Genomic DNA, 13,732 nt, shown 5'->3' with positions numbered 1-13,732 from the left:
CCGGGCAACGTGTTTGGGATGGTTGTGCTGAAAGACCCAGCCATGTTTCATCTTTAATGTTGATGAAAGGAGGTTTTCACTCCAAATCTGACCATTCATGGCTCCATTCATTCTTTCCTTTACACGGATCAGTCGTCCTGGTCCCTTTGTTGAAAAACAGCCCAAAGCATGATGCTTCCACCCCCATGCTTTACAGTAGGTCTGGTGTTCTTTGGATGCAGCTCAGCATTCTTTCTCCTCCAAACAGTAGAGTTCTTACCAAAAAGTTCTATTGTGGTTTCATCTGACCATAGGACATTCTTCCAATCCTCCTCTGGATCCTCCAAATGCTCTCTAGCAGACTGTAGACGGGCCTGCACATGTACCGGCTTTAGCAGGGGGACACGTCTGGCCCTGCAGGGTTTGAGTCCCTGGTGGTGTAGTGAGTTACTGATGGTAGCCTTTGTTACTTTGGTCCCAGCTCTCTGCAGGTCATTCACTAGGTCCCCCGTGGGTTTCTGGGATTTTTGCTCACTGTTCTTATGATTATTGTGACCCCACGGGGTGAGATCTTGGGGGGAGCCCCAGGTGAAGGGAGACTCTCAGTGGTCTTGTTTGTCTTCCATTTCCTAATAATTGATTTCTTCACACCAAGCTGCTCACCTGTAGCAGATTCAGTCTCCCAGTCTGGTGCAGGTTTGGTTTCTGGTGTCCTCAGACAGCTCTTTGGTCTCCATAGTGGAGTTTGGAGTGTGACTGTTTGAGGTTGTGGACAGGTGTCTTTATACAGATAACCAGTTCAAACAGGTAACCTATTAGTACAGGTAACCAGTGGAGGACAGAGGATCCTCTACAGAAGAAGTTACAGGTCTGTGAGAGACAGAAATCCTGCTTGTTTGTTGGTGAAAACATTTTTATTTTCCACCATAATTTACTAATAAATTCTTTAAAAATCCGACAATGTGATTTTCTGGATGTTTTTTCTCATTCTGTTACTCGTAGTTGAGGTTTACCTATGATGAACATTACAGGCCTCTCTCCTCTTTTTCTGTGGAAGAACTTGAACAATTGGTGACTGACTGAAAACTTTTTGCCTCACCGTAAATGTTCTGACCATAAACCGTACAGACTGTTCCGGTGTTTTGGGGGGGTTGCATATACCACACTAAGTGTAAATAGGGCGACAGTGGCTCAGGTGGTTGAGCGGGTCGTCCAATGATCGAAGGGTTGGCGGTTCGATCCCCGCTCCCACCAGCCAAAATTTCGTTGTGTCCTTGGGCCAGACACTTCACCCTCCTTGCCTCCAGTGTGGCTCCACTGGTGTGTGAATGTGTATGAATGTCCTGGTGATGGTCAGAGGCGGGAACTGGCAGCCACGCCTCTGTCAGTCTGCCCCAGGGCAGCTGTGGCTACAACCGTAGCTACCATCACCAAGTATGAATGAGGAGTGAATGAATAATGGACACAATGTAAGCGCTTTGAGTGTCTTGAAAAGCGCAGATAAATCCAATCCATTAATTAATTAATCAAATGCACACGGTAGGTTTGTGGTTCTAGTGTTGACCTGGTTGGCAGCTTTCCTTGCTTCTCGTTTCTTCTGGTTCTTCAGAGCTGCCTTAGAGGGACCCTTCCCCCCTGGGGGTCCAGCGCGGAGGTCCTGAGGCGCTTCCTCCTCGTGCTGACAGACAGACAGACGGTTAGAGCTGCTCCTGAAGGCAGATCAGGAGGATCAATTCCTCTGCAGGTTCCGGTCTCTAACCCAACGGCCCTCCAAAGCTGCTCTTTCACACTTTGAAGGCCTCCAACAAACACGAGATCCTCACCAGTTTGGAGCTGGCTGTAGCTGGCAGGTGCCTGAGTGCCGGTGGGCGGTACGCCTGTGTGGGCGGAGCCTGAGTTGTTCCCAGTTCACTGGGTACCGCCTGGTACTTGATGGGCAGCTCAGGAAAAGTGCCGTTGGGGAAGGACTGCCAGCGAACCTCCCACAGCTCGAAGCCGCTGGACGTGTTCCACTGGTGCAGCACGGAACCGGTGTAATGCCAGATCTTATAGCCGTTACCGACCCGCAGGCGGGGAGAGCAGGTCGCCGTGACGATGTGCTCACCATCAGGACACCAAGAGAAGTGCGTGGCGTCTGAAGCCTGAGGTTTGGACACCTGAGGACGAAAACAAGGAGTCAGAGTTTATCCCGGATCCGTCACAAAGACTTTGGAGGATCTGCTGAAGTGGAACCCTCCAACCCGGGAGACGCTCCTGAAGTCCTGCCTGATCACAGAGCTGTAAGTGACCCCCCCACCTGTTTGTACTTCTTCACGTCCCAGACCTCCATCTGCCCCTGCAGGTTACCGAAGCCGGCCAGAACCAAGATGTGGCCCTGAGGGCTGGAAGCAAAGAGAAGTCCAGTTTCACCAGAACATTGGAGGTTCTCCAACAGCCGGACACGTGTGCACAGAGGGTTCTGACAGGACAAACCTGAACCGCTGCATGCTCACCTGTAGTAAGCAGCATTCCTGGATCCCGTCCCAAAATCAAACAAGGGGTCGCATTTCAGATTGAAAATGGTGGCCTTGGCCGGCATGAACCCGTACACCACGCAGAACTCGGTGGAGCTGGGGCTCCACGCCACATCGTAGATCGGCCCGTTCTTGGCTGACTCAGAGACAGCAGATCAGTACGTGGACCGGCTCAGCTCTGACCTCAGAACCAGATGCACTTACACAGTTGGACCACCGCCGTCTCTCCATTCACCGCGAGGTAGTGGAGAGTCTGCTCCCCGTAGTACGAGGCTCCCGTCTTGTCCACCTCGGTGCTCGTCGTCACCAGGAGCGCCGACGCTGCAGACAGAGATGTCAGTCACTGGGGAGCACCGTTAGGACGGCTCAGACCAAGCGGGTGTGTGTGTGTGTGGGGGGGGGGGGGGGGGGGCGGCACACACCCTTCCTGTTCCACTGCATGGAGACGCGGTCCGCCTTAAAGAAGCTCTTGTTTGCCAGCGCCGCGTTGGGCCCTCCCAATGCTGGGTACTGGTACAGGCGCACGAAGGACGGCGCTCCTTTGCTGCCCGGGACGTAGACAGCCACCTGGAAGAAGTTCAGTCAGGTGAAACTTCCCACACCTGACTGGGTGGGTTGGGTTTAGGTCCGGCACCAGCGGCTCACCTTACTGGGCTGATCTCCAGGAGACAGCGCAAAGTCAGACACTTTCTGCATGTGGAGCTTGTTGGCGATGGAGCCTAAAGACAAGACCAGAGACGTGACACAGAACCACAACCACCCTGACAGACCGCGGTTCAGGGGAATGAAGCTCCTCAGGGGGCTATTCCAGGAAACATGTTTAAACTCCCCTGACTTTGACCCTGAACTCTGGCTGAAATCCTCCTGAACTTGCTTACTCTGGGTATGTCGGTTCCAACAGACCAGATATGAGTTAGTGTAATTACGTTCCACTTGGTAACCCTGGGTTAATGCACGTGCACAGCAGGTACATAAAGACATTCTCAATGGATCGCCGATTACTGGAGTCACCATGGAAACGCATGGAGAAAAAAAGAGAAAGCGCTATACTTTAGTGAGACGGAGTCTGAGATTAATGACGGCGTATGAAGATTATACCTCCATCAATAAAGTAATACGGCTGCATCATCATCAAAAGACAGAGTTTCTGCTTGAAATAGAAGAACAGACAAAGTAAACGCACGAGTTTCTGATCTTATTTCCATTTTCATTGTGACGCATATCTATATATATATATAACTTATCCAATTTTGCCAACTTAAATGAATTACTTCTATTGGTAACAAATAATTGAGTTAAATTTATTCAACCTAATTTCTTATGTCTATAAAACTCAGTAATTGTTTATACAACTCAAATTTACACATTTATCTAACTAAATGTCATATTACTCCAATTCAATTAAATGTTTTTCCATCTTCATTTCTTGTATTTCTTGAACTCTCATATGTCTGAGTTTAAGCCGCAGATATTCTCATTTTATAACAATAAAAAACCAATAGACTTCCCATGTGAAATCACTTATCCTTTCTCTGACTATAATGTTACACCACAAAGCACTAGGGGTGCTATATAAACTCATCCTCCCTCTCACTCATGGTGCAGAAAGAATTAAACATAACTGGGTCAAAAACACACATTTAAACCCAAATCCATCCAGACAGGCAAAGGGAATGGTATCCCACAATCCCTGGCAGTGCAGATCTAACAGCAGCACCAAAGTTACACCTACTTAATTGAATTAATTTGAATGAAAGTAAAATAACTGTCTGAAAACTATGTGTTATTTTTAAACTGACTTAACTAAAAAATGATTTATCTTAACTGAAGCAAATAATGAAGTTAGATCAAAGTAAAAAAGTTTCTCTTTCCAACATCCATATGTGGTCTTATCACCCTCTCATGGTGGAAAAAGTATTATCTGAGCTTCTTCATCCACTAAATCATCTTCAAATGGACACGCCATGCTGCTTCACCTCTCTGAAAACAAACTAACCTTCAACTAAACCTGCTCCAGACCAGGTTATGTTCAGAGCATGAGTTGCTATTATAGAAAATGTATGTTTTTAGATCTTATTCTTTATTATATTGCAGTTTTATCTTTAGTGTAAAGTGAACTCATTTTGAACTCTTTTAGGACTTATTCTCCAGAGACCTTCAGTTATGCTTTATAGCTGTAGCAGCAACTAGGACTTCTTTGTGCAAATCTAGGAGTTTCCAGAGATGCAATAAATATGTCATGGACTACATTTCTACTATCTGGGTTGAACATCTTATCCTTTGGAAAGTGTTCAAGTTCGTGTTCTCATGTGGAGGTTGGAGCCGACCTTCACCCTGGATGCCGGTAATGGAACCTAAGGTTATCCAGGAATGATTGATGGGGACTCTTTTCATCGATGAACTGAGTGCACCCCTCGTGAGGAACGAATCCAGAGGCTGATACTCCAGCTATTGGCCAGAGGAAGCAGGCGGGCTATCAGCTGACCAATCAGAGCGACCAGAGGAGGAGTTTCAACACACATGTTTAAAAGACTGTTTTGGTACTTTTCTGCTGCTGCGCATGTAACTCATGCGTCTGTAGGTCTTTTAACTTGAGAATCCAGATATCTGCAACAATGTCTTTAAATCTGTGTTAGAACTATTGTCAGGGCAATAAACTTTGTGTATTTTTAATCCGGTATAATCCTTGGTTTGCTTTACCACTCCTGAACACGCACGGGTGGAAAGAACTAAAAGCGGAAGATTTCTTTCCTACACTCTGGCAACTTGACCTACCCTGAAACATACCTCCATTTCTGGAACCCAAAGCTGAGGTTATCCACTTCCTTAGCCTCAAACTTACCGTGGGAGCTAACAAAACCTGCTCTCTGGAATTGAGCTCCATCCTCTTACACTCCCTGTTTTCACCGCTCACTGAACCAGGCCTCGTCCTGAGCTGGACTCCACAAAGGAGGGCAGAATGTAGCTTAGCTAATCGCTGAAATGGACACCTCCCACCCCTGCAGCACACCGGGGGGGCTAGGAGCTCCTTAAAAGGAGCTTCATTTCCTGTGGATCCAATCACCCCCCCTCCATTCATTTCTCCTCTCAGCCCCCAGGAAGTGAAACAGCCCCTCATAAATAAAAGCAGAACTCTTCATGGGACGACAAAAGAAAATTCTTAGAAGTGTCTGACTGCAGCTTGTTTCTGTTGTTTAAATAAAGTTTTTACAAAAACATGCCAGCAATGTCTGTTCCAATGAGTTCTATCACTAGAGGAGACATCACGGGGTTCCTCATGGGAGGAGAGCACCGCCATCTTGGTGAGGTCAAGTCACTGCTGCAGTGCAGCATGTCAACACATTTTTTGCAGAATTCCAGTTCATTGTTTGGGTTTCAACTGACGAAACCAGAGAAATGAATCCATGAAGGAGAAAGCCAGAACATTTCACAGGTAGGTACTATAATATTTTTCTTTTAGTGCTGCAGGGGCTTCATTTATAGTACATACGTTTTTTTTTATAGTACACATGTTGACATGCCTGATGTCTGGCTTGAAACCCGACACCATAGCAAACTGATCACTCACATGAATCAGTATAAATATATTGTTTTTCTTTGTTTTAGGGTAAATCTATTTTGACTTTTGGACTTATAGTTGACTTAGTATTGATTTATTATTATTATTGACTTAGTATTTATTTTTTGTTATTATTTATTCATTATTATTGACATATTTATATATTGTTGTTAGTTATTATTATTATTGACTTCCTATTGACTTATTGTTGGTTTTTTCTAAATAATTTAAATTACATGTCAAAGAGGTCTAAAACTTCTAAATGTTTAAAAAAACTCTTTGTAATAAATCTTTGTATTTGTAAGAAGTCTTGAAATTATGTTAAGTTTGAGCTTTTAAGGCTGCCTGTTCCTCTTATTTAACAACATTTGATGTATATATATAAATTATATATATATAATATAAAAGCTACTTAGATGCCACCAAAGGCTATAGAAAGCGTTGTCATGTGGCGCGATGACCTCACCAAGATGGCGTTGCGCTCCGCCACTGTCGGCGAGGCTTACAAAGCGGGCGTGTCTCCTCTAGCGATATAAGTCATTGGTTTGTTTCTGTTTTTGTTAATAAAGTATTTACTAAAACATAACAGGAATGTGTTTTTGCTTTTTTTCTTAGCCCTTGTGCTATCTTAGATGACCCCCCCCTTCCATGGAGGTGTTCCCCCTACCATGACAAAGGTGGATAAAGGTGGAAAGATTTCATGTAATCCATGGACACCAGTGAAGATCACAAATCATTGAAGAAAAAAGGTTCAGAGCACTGTCTAGTGGGTCTAGATGACCCACCTCCCAATGGTAAAGTGCCTAGGATAGAACAAGGATTACTATACGGTTATTAAAAGGAATGTTTGAAGTTGTAGAATGGAGGAGTTTGTATCGCCCCGTCCACCAATTTTATCTGCACCTCTTTAACACACACACACACACACCCACATACACACACAACGAGAGGGGGAGGGTCACGTTGCTCCCTGTCCTGTACTGAGGATCCATAAAGGCCAATTGTAACAATAAATAATGTTGCGGCTGGGTAGCTCGGTCTGTAAGGTGAGAGGCTACCATGCAGGAATCCAGGGTTCAATTCCCGGAGGGGAATGAGCAATGGCACTGGGGGCAATTACCATACCAATGGAGAGCAATTAACATCACTCAGTGAGGGTCCTTTGGGAAGACCCTTAACGCTACTGCCGCCTTGGGGAGGCTCAGCTGCAGCTCACCGCTCCCCCAGGGGATGGGTCAAATGCGGAGAAGAATTTCCCCATTGTGGGATGAATAAAGTGTCAATTATTATTTATTATTATTATTAAAATCTGTCCAAAACAAGAGGCACTCAGCTCTCATCTGCTTGCTCAACTGTTGGACAGGACAAGTTTACAAAAAAAAAAGGAATGTGTGTTTCAGTAAACCTCACTGAAGTCGTTGTTCTCGTAGAAATGCAGCTCGTTGTTGACGCTCCTCACGCAGATCTTCTCATCGTCAGACCAGCTGGGACACCTGCAGAGCACAGCAGAGGCGGATCTCCACATCAACCAACAGTCTGACAGTTCAGGGGGGGATTCCAGGAAGCAGGTTATGCTAGCTCCCACGATAAGTTTGAGGCTAAGGAAGTTGATAACCTCAGCTTTAGGTTCCAGAAATGGAGGTATGTTTCAGGGTAGGTCAGGTTGCTATAGCAACTCATGCTCTGAACATAACCTGGTCTGGAGCAGGTTTAGTTGAAGGTTAGTTTGTTTTCAGAGAGGTGAAGCAGCATGGCGTGTCCATTTGAAGATGATTTAGTGGATGAAGAAGCTCAGATAATACTTTTTCCACCGTGAGAGGGTGATAAGACCACATATGGATGTAAGTAGGTGAAACTTTATACTTTGGTCTAACTTAATTATTTGCTTCAGTTAAGATAAATCTTTTTTTAGTTAAGTCAGTTTAAAAATAACACATAGTTTTCAGACAGTTATTTTACTTTCATTCAAATTAATTCAATTAAGTAGGTGTGACTTTGGTGCTGCTGTTAGATCGGCACCGCAAGGGATTGTGGGATATCATTCCCTTTGCCTGTCTGGACGGATTTGGGTTTAAGTGTGGCTTTTTGACCAAATGTGTTTAGTTGTTTAGCTGTTTTACTGTGTTTTGTTGAGTTATTTTACCCTGTTATGCTTATGTCTCTGCACCATGAGTGAGAGGGAGGAAGAGGATGATCAGGATATTTAGAACCTCTACTGGTTTGTGGTGTAATATTAAAAACATTTAATTGAATTGGAGTAATATGACATTTAGTTAGATAAATATGTAAATTTGAGTTGTATAAACAATTATTGAGTTTTATAGACGTAAGAAATTAGGTTGAATAAATTTAACTCAATTACTTGTTACCAACAGAAGTAATTCATCTACGAAATTGGATAAGATATATATATATATATATATATATATATATATATATATATATATATATATATATATATATATGCGTCACAATGAAAATGGAAATAAGATCAGAAACTCGTGCGTTTACTTTGTCTGTTCTTCTACTACAAGCAGAAACTCTTTTTGCTGATGATGCAGCCGTATTACTTTATTGATGGACGTATAATCTTTAAAATCTCAGACTCCGTCTCACTGAAGTATAGCGCTCTCTTTTTTTCCTCCACGCGTTTCCATGGTGACTCTGGAAATCTGTGATCCATTGAGAATGTCTTTATGTACCTGCTGTGCACGTGCGTTAACCCAGGGTTACCAAGTGGAGCGTAATTACATTAACTCATATCCGGTCTTTAGGAACCAACATACCCAGAGTAAACAAGTTCAGGAGGATTTCAGCCAGAGTTCAGGGTTAAAGTCAGTCTAGTTTAAACGGGCCTTCTGGAATACCCCCCAGGTGTCTCCAGGTAACGTGGCCTCACCAGGACTCCATCTTCTTCTGGTACAGGGCTTTGATCAGGCGGCCGCTCGGCACCTCCCACAGCTGCAGGTTGGCCTCCCCCTGAGGACTGTCCTGGCTCTCTGGAAAGACAGATTCTCTGAGCGTTCCACAGACCGCCTCCAAGTCTCACCTGCCCCACTTACTGCTGTACGGCTGCCAGGTAACCAGAACGCCGCCAAGCGGAGAAAAGTCCAGCAGCGCAGTCTTCGGAAGGTCAAGGGAGGACACCAGGGAGCCGTCTTTGATCTTTACCACAGAGACGCTGGAAGACCGGACCACAGGTGTTCACCTGCAGGGAACCTCAGCCGGACTGTTGCTAGGAGACGGAGTGAGACTCACCTGTGCCCATTACACCACCCGAACAGATTCCCATCTCTGCTGAAGGTGAAGCTCCTGCCAGGCCGACTGTCCCTGCAGGACAAACACGCCTGAACACACCTGGATACACTTGAACCTGCATGTGAACCTGGACTTCCTCCAGGAGGGGGTCTCACCTCTGGAAGGTGGGGTGCAGCTCACAGCTGGGGGGTCCACACAGCAGAGTGGTCCCGTCTGAGCCTCGCACTGAAAGGAAACGTGTTTCTGTTTGTTACTGCACCCGCTCCACCCACACCGGTTCTGCTCTGGTTCTGGCTGTCGGTACCAAGTAGGTCCACTTCACCGTTGAAGAACTTGGTTTCCGCATTGGAAAATGTTCAGCGGGATAACTTAAACTTCGGAAAAGGTCAAGTGGACTTGCCGGACATTTGTGAGCAGCTTTCTCATGACTTTGGTTCCAGACAGAAACCAGATAAAGTCTCCTAAACAGGAAGGAGACGTGGAGAGACAGGCGTCCGTCCACCCGAGTCTCACTTCATGACCAACAACGTAAATGAGCGCGCTGAGCAGCGGTCACAGGTTCAAGCCCGTAACACTGCAATATAAGTGGAGGACGTGGACGTGTGACTTTTACGATGGAGTCTGCAGCTCAGACAGGAAGATGTGGCGTCAGAAAAGACCCACAATGCATCTTCCTGGGATTCCATAGTCTTCTAGCTCCAAAACAAATATTCATCACTAGCTTAATTTGGGCTCCATCTTGTTTATTTCTGTGGTCAGATTTGAAGCTCTACCGTTTGTGGTCACCAACTTTAATCTCTGGACCTTAGAAAACTCGCGGTTCCTGCTGACCGGACTCGGCCCAGTTGACCCAAACCTGCGAGCCTGGCCCGTTCTCATCTCTAGAACTTCCCTGTGAGCCTGCACAGGTCTTTGTGGGTTTAGAGGATGAATGACTGAATCTTCAGAACAGAATCAGAACCCGTGCTTCCAAATAGGTTCCACTAGAACCACGCGCTCAAAAACCCGCAGAGCAGAACGGAAGACCCCGGGTCCAGATCCGGCCACCAGGACCGGGTCGCTGCTGAGTGAAGTAGATAGAAACACAAACCTGCCAGCAGCGGGGTGGTAGGCGCCATGTTTGTTGCACCGGAAGAAGAGGACGACTCCGGAAATACATCACATCGAGAGGGGCGGGGCTTTCTCTGCCACGTCAGCGTAGGACCGCGGAGTGTCCAACACGTCAGTCTAAGTCAAGAAGAAAAGGCCTTTTTTATTTATGGTTTCTGACACAAAATGTTTCCGGACCCAAACCGGAAGTGGAGACGCTTTGAAGGAGGAATAAAAAAACAAGAAGTTAACTCTGAAGTCGAGCATCCGGATGCAGGAATCAAGTTCCGGAAAAAAGATCAGAGTCAAGACAACTTCCGTTTATAAAATAAAAGCTGAATTTCCTTCGTGATTGACAGGTTCACGTGTCCCAGTCTGAGTGGAATCCGGACTGCAGACGTCACCATACACGTTTGTGGCCTGGTGGGGCAGCAGAGTGGGGCAGGGCGCAGCTGAACATGTCCGCTCCCTCAGTCTGTAGCCGCAGGTCCCTTTATTTTGAAAGAACTAACAGGAAGTGGTATGTTCAACGTTCGGAATCTTTGATGGGCGTGGTTTTCCAGGAGGGTGGAGCTTCATCTTTTTGAGCACGTAGACACAGAAAGGTCGTCCCAGTCCGCGAGACGCGAGGAAGGAGCGCACGCGCGCGCGGCCCGCCGAACAAGAGAGCAAACAAACAAACCAACCAACCAACAACCAACCAGGATGGTGGCCAAACAGAGGATCCGCATGGCGAACGAGAAACACAGCAAGAACATCACGCAGAGAGGAAACGTATCCAAGTCCACGGTGAGTCCAGAACCGAACCGCGTCCGACGAACTGCCTCTGCCCACAGTGGTTCCGACCGCAGAGGGGATACGCGGGTCGATTCACGTGACGTCAGAGACTGGCCGCGATCAGGTCTGGCAGAAAGTCAGTTTGAGGTCCGGAACAGCCAGCTGGATGGTCATGACGTCATCGGAGGAAGGATTCCTCAAAGCAAAAATGATCCGTTCGAAGAGCTGCATAACCGTCGTGAATGTGACGTCACTAAGGCAGGTGTGATCGGTAAATGTGGCTGTGTGTTTCAGAGGCCTCTGGGGGATGACAAGGGGGTGGGGCCGTGGCTGCTGGCGCTCTTCATCTTCGTGGTCTGTGGATCAGGTAAGGCTTGCCTCGAGTTTTTCACAACAAAAGCGCAGCGTTTGACTTATAACTTGTTTAAGGGCTTCACTGACGTTTTCATTGTGGGCGGGGCCTATGGGAGACAGTCGCTCTGCCGGTGTCACGGCGTCCTTCACAGAGATGGACAAACACCTGGAGCCTCAGGTGTTTACCCGGCTTATCTGAGCATGCCCAGAGTGATCAGAGTCCAGCTGAGCTCCAGCTGTCTGCTCCCACAGTCCCTGATCAGCTGACCGATGGGGGGGCGGGGACTCCTTTGATCAAACGGGAACAGAAAACAAAAGCGTGACTTCCTGTCTCTTCCCCCCACAGCCATCTTCCAGATCATCCAGAGCATCAGGATGGGCATGTAGATGTCACCGGGGGGCGGGGCTATGAAGGTGGACCACCCAGCCGAAACATTCCTGAACTCTGATGACTTGGCAAGCCCCGCCCACTCATCAGGCCACGCCCCCAGCAAGCCCCTGCTCTTCGCCCGTTTGGCTCGGCGTGTTGCAGTTACTGACCTCTCCTGTGTCAGAGCACCATGTGCCTTTCCTTTGACCTGAACTTTGACCCCGCCCCTCCTCAGTCAGGGGGCGGGGCTGTTTCAGCTCCTTCCGGCTGGTCGGACCCCGGGTCCGTGGCGCCCTGAAAGAAGTGTCCTTTTGCATCAGAAGGTGTGAAGGCCCCGCAGGTGTGTGTGCACCGTGTGCAGGCGCACCTGGACATTCCCGCTCTCTGAATAAAGTTGGTTTTGAATCTGAGCGTGCTCCGTGTGTTCAATGGAATCCTGAGCAGAACCTCGTGGTTCTGGTGAGGATGTGAACCTGAAGGCGGTCTTTGTCACAGACACTCACAGGAGACCTTCAGGTCCAGCAGGACGCTCTCCGCCCCTTCAGCCGGGGTCGGCTCATCGACCAGATCCTGGACCCAAACCAGAGATCTGATCCTGGGTCAGTGTTCTGGACGTTTGGAGCACAAACGGAACCAGTTCTCGTTCATGTGACGGTTCAGATCATTTTAATTGACTCGTCGGCTTCAGTAGCTCAGGTGTTTCATTCTGAAATCCTGCAGTGGTCTGCAGAGGTGAGACGTGTAAACAGACCAGAACCATCCGGCTCCTGTCCGCTCCTCCATGAACCTCCTTCAGCTAAAGGCGGCCCGATGGCGCTCCTCTGCGGTTTCAAGACGGTTCCTCAGGATTTGAGTTCATCTCTGGTTTCTGCAGTTCTGACCTCATCAGGGTTCATTAATGTTCCATAACAGTCTGATGGTCGTCGTACTTGTTGGTTGCGGAAACATCTAGATTTCATTGGGATGCCTGTGGATTTGATTCAGAACTCCTTCACGAACGTTCATCACCTGAAATTCTTTGCGGTTCATGAAGTCATGAACACCGACAGCAGCTTTGTCCTCCGTACGTCAGGAGAACCATCAGCTGCAGTTCCCCGACTGTCCAGCAGGTGGCAGCGTCTGTCTGCTGTTGAAGCCCATTTTCTTTCTTGAACAAAGAAATTTTTTGGTTGAATATTTTCATTTTCTTTTGAAACTGATGGTTTTGGTCGGTCAGAACGGTTCTGACCGACCAAAACCATCAGAACGAAAACCGTCAGAACGGTTCTGACAGACCCGGATCACTGAGGCCTTTCTCCCTCTGCTCCTTCAGGTGCTCCTCAGTGGCTCTCCACCTGTAACTACACAGAAACACCTACCTTTAAACTGACACCTGCAACACACCTGCATGACAAGCCCCTCCCACCCAGACAGACCCTTTGCAGGCTCTAAAGGAAACCTCCCCTTCCTCCAGGTGTGAGGGGTGGAGCTTCACGCCGTTTGCTCTGATGCAGACAGGTGGCTCAGAGAAAACCTCTTTCTAAACAGGATTTAAAGGCGGCCCCTCCTCCTCATGGCGGTGGGCGGTGGACCGTCCCAGTGTGTCCCCCCAGCCTCACATGTGGGTCAGGGGCCTAAATCCAGACGCTCTTTGTCTGAAGCTTTTGTTTCTTGGAGTGAGAGCAGCCGTCTGCTCCAATTCTCACATTCTGCAGCTGCTGGAGGTGGAAAGGGGCGTGGCTCTACCGTCTCTGCCATGACACAGCATCGCCACAAAAACACGTCTAGGGTTTTATTTCCTCTGATGTCACACAGACTCGGGTTTCCGTTTAGAATAAAGTAATCTGAGTACCA

At 47.5% G+C, this 13,732-nt stretch overlaps 2 protein-coding genes across 2 annotated transcripts in view; one reads left to right on the top strand and one right to left on the bottom strand.

Annotated features, from left to right (window-relative positions):
* The window catches only part of eif2a (eukaryotic translation initiation factor 2A), a 26,266-nt gene extending 15,435 nt beyond the window's left edge, over nt 1–10,831 (bottom strand). Inside the window, exons 1-13 of the mRNA XM_078929851.1 lie at nt 10,400–10,831; nt 9,465–9,534; nt 9,310–9,381; nt 9,114–9,232; nt 8,951–9,050; nt 7,462–7,544; nt 3,138–3,211; nt 2,915–3,059; nt 2,697–2,813; nt 2,472–2,628; nt 2,276–2,360; nt 1,803–2,135; nt 1,544–1,657 (exon numbers count right to left, since the gene is read on the bottom strand). Coding sequence (XP_078785977.1) covers nt 1,544–1,657; nt 1,803–2,135; nt 2,276–2,360; nt 2,472–2,628; nt 2,697–2,813; nt 2,915–3,059; nt 3,138–3,211; nt 7,462–7,544; nt 8,951–9,050; nt 9,114–9,232; nt 9,310–9,381; nt 9,465–9,534; nt 10,400–10,427 — 1,497 coding nt within the window. The 5' untranslated portion in view covers nt 10,428–10,831. The remainder of the gene's footprint in view (nt 1–1,543; nt 1,658–1,802; nt 2,136–2,275; nt 2,361–2,471; nt 2,629–2,696; nt 2,814–2,914; nt 3,060–3,137; nt 3,212–7,461; nt 7,545–8,950; nt 9,051–9,113; nt 9,233–9,309; nt 9,382–9,464; nt 9,535–10,399) is intronic.
* Nucleotides 10,832–10,948: 117 nt separating this feature from the next.
* Nucleotides 10,949–12,309, top strand: LOC144981645 (stress-associated endoplasmic reticulum protein 2-like). Its single transcript, XM_078929876.1, has 3 exons — nt 10,949–11,187; nt 11,470–11,542; nt 11,876–12,309. The coding sequence occupies exons 1-3, from the start codon at nt 11,104–11,106 to the stop codon at nt 11,914–11,916; spliced, it is 198 nt and encodes a 65-aa protein (XP_078786002.1). The 5' UTR covers nt 10,949–11,103; the 3' UTR covers nt 11,917–12,309.
* Nucleotides 12,310–13,732: the final 1,423 nt, after the last annotated feature.

This window comes from Oryzias latipes, chromosome 13 (genome assembly GCF_053564925.1).
Source record: "Oryzias latipes strain Hd-rR chromosome 13, Olatipes_Hd-rR_3.1".
NCBI classification, from domain to species: domain Eukaryota; kingdom Metazoa; phylum Chordata; class Actinopteri; order Beloniformes; family Adrianichthyidae; genus Oryzias; species Oryzias latipes.
Note: the sequence above shows the minus strand (reverse complement) of the source record. Positions and strands in the feature narration are given on the sequence as shown.